Source organism: Pseudomyrmex gracilis, unplaced genomic scaffold (assembly GCF_002006095.1).
Source record: "Pseudomyrmex gracilis isolate BER0280 unplaced genomic scaffold, ASM200609v1 scaffold_2129, whole genome shotgun sequence".
Lineage (NCBI taxonomy): Eukaryota > Metazoa > Arthropoda > Insecta > Hymenoptera > Formicidae > Pseudomyrmex > Pseudomyrmex gracilis.
This window is the reverse complement of record NW_018022713.1, coordinates 1-4589: the sequence shown is the minus strand read 5'-3', so window position 1 is coordinate 4589 and position 4589 is coordinate 1. Positions and strand designations below refer to the sequence as shown.

The 4589-nt window shown below is 33.3% G+C and overlaps 1 protein-coding gene across 5 annotated transcripts; it reads right to left on the bottom strand.

Annotated features, from left to right (window-relative positions):
- Positions 1-1995: 1995 nt before the first annotated feature.
- Positions 1996-4567, bottom strand: LOC109862644. Of its 5 annotated transcripts, none has more exons than XM_020442742.1 (6): positions 4295-4567; positions 3959-4092; positions 3533-3729; positions 3041-3440; positions 2612-2831; positions 1996-2246 (listed from the first exon to the last, which is right to left on the bottom strand). In XM_020442742.1, exons 4-6 carry the CDS (start codon positions 3212-3214, stop codon positions 2053-2055), a joined length of 588 nt encoding a protein of 195 aa, XP_020298331.1. In that variant the 5' UTR covers positions 3215-3440; positions 3533-3729; positions 3959-4092; positions 4295-4567; the 3' UTR covers positions 1996-2052. The 5 variants fall into 5 exon arrangements, 4 of the variants coding, with proteins under 4 accessions (XP_020298331.1, XP_020298332.1, XP_020298330.1 ...); XM_020442743.1 differs by having other exon boundaries at positions 3573-3729; XR_002251188.1 differs by having other exon boundaries at positions 3330-3729.
- Positions 4568-4589: the final 22 nt, after the last annotated feature.

The following is a 4589-nucleotide window of genomic DNA, read 5'->3' as shown; positions in this document are numbered from 1 at the left end:
ATAAACAAAATGTGTACAATAGCTCAAGAATAAGTAGATAAAAACAATTATAATTTAGTAAGAAGCAAGTGGTCTCGCGGACTGAGTGCAGGGGCTGCGGATATGGGCTTGCGGAGATCTCGAGTTCAAATCTCACTAAATCTCACCTTAGGATTTCTCAGGTCCGGTCCCTTTCAATGGAGTTCATCGGTTGATCGGCGAGCTTGTATCAGGCCTTCAAAAACTAATTCGAGTGAAATCTCGAAATTCCCCTCATTTTTAAAACTTTTGCAAGAGATATCATTTGCATGTTTTTGATGTGGACATTAGCAGTCTCAGGCATATCCCTGAGATATTATTTGAACATCATTACTCGTTCGAAAATGTCTCAACGAAATATCTTTTGCACATTCAAAGTCTCTGTGAAATATCTTCAAGACATCTTAAATACATCATTGTGCCGTCTGGGTACCTACGTCTCCGATAAAAGAAAATTATAGCAAGTAAAATGTACACGAAAAATGTAACGTGTTACCTCGCGTGAGATCGAGGATGCTGCGAGGGAGGGACGCCGAGGATAAAAAATATTATGTTGTAGTTTTCGTTAATAATACAAATAAACCTTTTTATTCTTTACTCTGGTTTTTTTTACACTTTCACTCACTCGCGATATTCTAAGTTTTACGAGCGATGCTCTGACGGGCAGAGCCTCCAGACGCGACACTATTCTAGACGATTCTGCTCGCTTCCACCCGGACACCGGCTTTTATCTCCAAACTAATCACTCTGTGATTGGTCAAAAACCTCAGGAAATACTCAGCCTTTGAAAAGTGCAATGCAAACCATTGCGGCCTTTTCGGCCGTACGCGCGACTCTTGACTCTTGACCGGTGCGTTCTTGCGCGCGCGGTCGTACATCTCCTCGCGAGTGCTGACTGGACATCTGAGCCGAATTCCAGTTCCCTCCGAACGTAAAACTACACTTAGTAACTAGATCCCAACTTAAACAATATTTTGTGACTACGTAAATAAAATGATAATACAAAACATAATTACACACATTCAACTTACAACAAACGATAAAAGTAATTGTTAAATTCGTTACTCGTTACAAAAAAATGTAACTAAGTTACTTTTTTTGTTACAAAAAAAATTTGTAACGCCGTTACCGTTACAGTTACCAAAAAAAGTAACTGTAACGGTAACGACGTTACAAGTAAGGCGTTACTTCTCAACCTTGATTAAAACCATTGCACGTGAAAAAGTTTTAATTGTAAAGTCGTAAGCAATTCAACCACTTACAGACCATGTATAGGCTAGATTGTTGGCCTGTGATTATAGTTAGTTATTTGCTTCCGACCTTACAATTACGACTAACTTTTGTCACGTGCAATGGCTTTTATATGTATATAACCATACAAAAATAATAATAATAAAATTAATAAAGTTTCTATATTTACTTTTTTTATTACATCATACGCGCACAGTTTTTAATTTCTCAATTTTCTCATAAACATAAATATATATGTTGTTATCAAGTAACAACGACAATCCCTTACAGAAATGTATTACTTATAATTACTATAAAAAATTGAGTAATGAATTACTGACCAGTGATAATTTGGCAAATTATCACTAGATTACTGGTCAGTAATACAATGATAATTACTGAGGATTCATTACTGATAGTGAATTATTGAGTGAATTACTGGTAGTGATTAAGTTAGCCTCAGTGATTATCTATGATAGATTGTTACTGAATAATTTAATTACTGATAGTAATTGTTAAATTACTTAGAAGTAATTATATTATTTTGAATAGAGTTAAATTACTAAATAAACTTTTTTCCAGCATCATTAGTGATTAATTTCTGGCAATAAAAAATATCTTTCAAAAGTATACATGTATACTCAAACGTACTGAGATTTTCACTTAATGAAAAAAATGTATTATAAAGTTATATTAGGATCGCTACAATAGAAACATTTTGGTTTAGTAGTTGAGATATTTATTTTATAATAACTGCATATATAAAAGTAACAACAACAGCAGAGTTACTGTTGATTGTTAATCTTAAGGCTCTTCTTGCGCTGTTGAAAGTACAGAAGATGTTGTTAGTTGATTGGTCATGGCACTCTGCAGCAACTTCTTTTTTTTTTTTAGATTTAAAGCCTCGTTATTTAGTTTCACTTTCATGGCGATTTTGATGGACTTGTTAAAAACACCTCCAATATCATTGGAGACAGGAAATGTTTTCATCACAAAATCTGGAAATTGATAAGAAACAAAACGTTCTTTAACTTTGATGCGTTGCAAGAAATAACAGCGCATAGCAAAACAAGTAGACATTTAAAAAAAAATCAAGGACACAGAGTATAAACTATTTTAAATCAAAAGTATAATACAGTATAATTATTTAAAAAATCAATAAAATCTACTATATATGTAATTTCAAAATCTTTCAATTTACAAAAAAATTTCTTCACAAAAAAGAAACAGAATAAAATCATAACAATTATAATAAAAAAAATGAATCCATTAATAAATCAATCTTCCAAATATACTGCTGAACTAATGTGCATACACCTTGAGATCGTGGCCTTAAACTTAATCACACAAAAATCATACATACCAATAACAGCATCTCTCACAGAAGAATTTAATTCCTTTTTGCTGCTGCCAACACCTTTCTGGAAGTTGCTGACAGTGCCTGTCATTGTCGATGTCGCCATTTCTTCCGAATTGAAAACAATTCCCATCAAAGAGCTTGCGTAAGTCATTAGCCCTTTGTTCTTATCAATGCGATTAATCTTTTCTTTTTCAATGAGCCGCCCTCCGAAATCAATCATATTCTAAAAAACGAAAAAATATTGAAAACAGAAAAAATATTAGAAAAAGAAAAAATATTAAAATAATGTCACCATGTGGCAACAATAGTGTCTTAGCCAAAATTTTTCAACGCACTTTACGGTAGATAAAGTGTGTTGAAAATTGTTCTTAAGCTGAAACAAGTAACTTGAGATGCAGATAATTTTGTTAATCAATGATTACACCCACAAACCCTTATAACGGAAAATAACAATTCAACCAGAACGCCTAAGAGATAAGCAACATTGGCGGGCAAGAGAAGTGAAAGGGAGATTTTCCCCGCTACACCATGCGCGATGAGTGGCCTGTCATGTGTTCTGGCTGAATTTTCATCCCTTCTTTTTCCACTTAGAGAGTCTGTAGGCATCTGTCGACTCTAAGAAGTACTATTGGGAGCTGGAAAGAAGTGAGCCCACGGACTGTTCGTGGGCTCACACGGTTTTCGCTTGTGTGCATATCCTCACTGTCTCGATAGAACCTACCTAGTGGAGGGGATTAGTTGGAGCGAACGAACGATTCCCCTGCCCCTCGTGTTTGGTAGCTTGTGGGTAGTGTGCATTCTTTCTAGCTTCCAATATTACAGTAAACTTAAACTTAAAAAAACATTAGACTTAAATATAAAACAGTAGCTATAATATTCTATTTTTCAAGTACTTTAGTAAGTGGTCATAATATGATATCATACTTTAGCATTTTTTTTTACTTTTTGCGGTGTAACCACTCACTTCTTGTAAGCTTTTTTTCGCTGCTTCTGGTTTTTTTACTTTGTCTATCTGCTTCTCCGTCTTAAATGCTGTTTTTACTATTGAGGTAGTGATCACTGTGTCATTTTCAGTTTCTGCTTTCGGTACTGTTATCTTCTTGTTGAACATCAGATGAAATCTAAAATTGTAAATAAGATACACATTAATATATANTCAGAGTAAAAACATAAAATATGTCTTGTTTTTTTATGAAATAGGAAGAATAAAAATAAATGGTTATGCATTTAAAATTAAAATTTTTAGGAAATTAATCATTATATAAAAATGAAAAAAAAGTAAAGCTATGACAATATCTTGTCTTTGTCTCTGTCAGAGATTTTATCTGATTCATTGGAATAAATCATTACGCTGTGTTTTTGGATTTTACTGAAGCTTTTATCATTGTGTACACGGTGACGGCTAGAAGAACTGGAAATGTCTTTCTGCAAGTTTTTGAAATCATTGAGAATGCAGTTGGACAACACTTTCAGCTTTTCTAAATCTGCAATAATAATACATGGTGATCAGAAGAATGTCTTGAGCACTTACAAGTTAACAAAGAAAACACTGTTACTTTAAAAAAAAAAAAAAAAAACAAGAGATGGCAACGCTATATGCAGAAAGCAGACAACGACCACAAACAAAATTTTCATCTGATGTTATATAATATATCCCAATCAATTGACAGGTACACAACGACTCACCTTCATTTATACACCGAAGTGTTCTCAACCGNGCATTGTCTTTTTTCAACCGGTTTATTTCTTCTTCCAAACTTTTTATCTTGTTTATCAAACTTCCTTTGGACAATTTATCAAACTTCTCATAATCATATTCATCTGCTGTATCTTTTTCACTGAACTGAAACTAGATCCAATACAAAAAGAAATAAACAACTCAAAAGTATTACTAATAACTGTTCTGAAAAAGTAAGACTTATCATTAAGAAAACACTATGCAGTTAAAGAACAAACATACCACGGCTTCTTTATTCAAATT

Excerpts from the sequence above, each read along its gene's own strand:
- LOC109862644 (XM_020442741.1), bottom strand. The coding sequence starts at position 3,214 with ATGCCTACAGACTCTCTAAGTGGAAAAAGAAGGGATGAAAATTCAGCC. Across the intron at positions 2,832-3,040 it reads TGTTATTTTCCGTTATAAGG|AATATGATTGATTTCGGAGG; the intron begins GTTTGTGGGTGT and ends TTCGTTTTTTAG. Across the intron at positions 2,247-2,611 it reads TGTGAGAGATGCTGTTATTG|ATTTTGTGATGAAAACATTT; the intron begins GTATGTATGATT and ends ATCAATTTCCAG.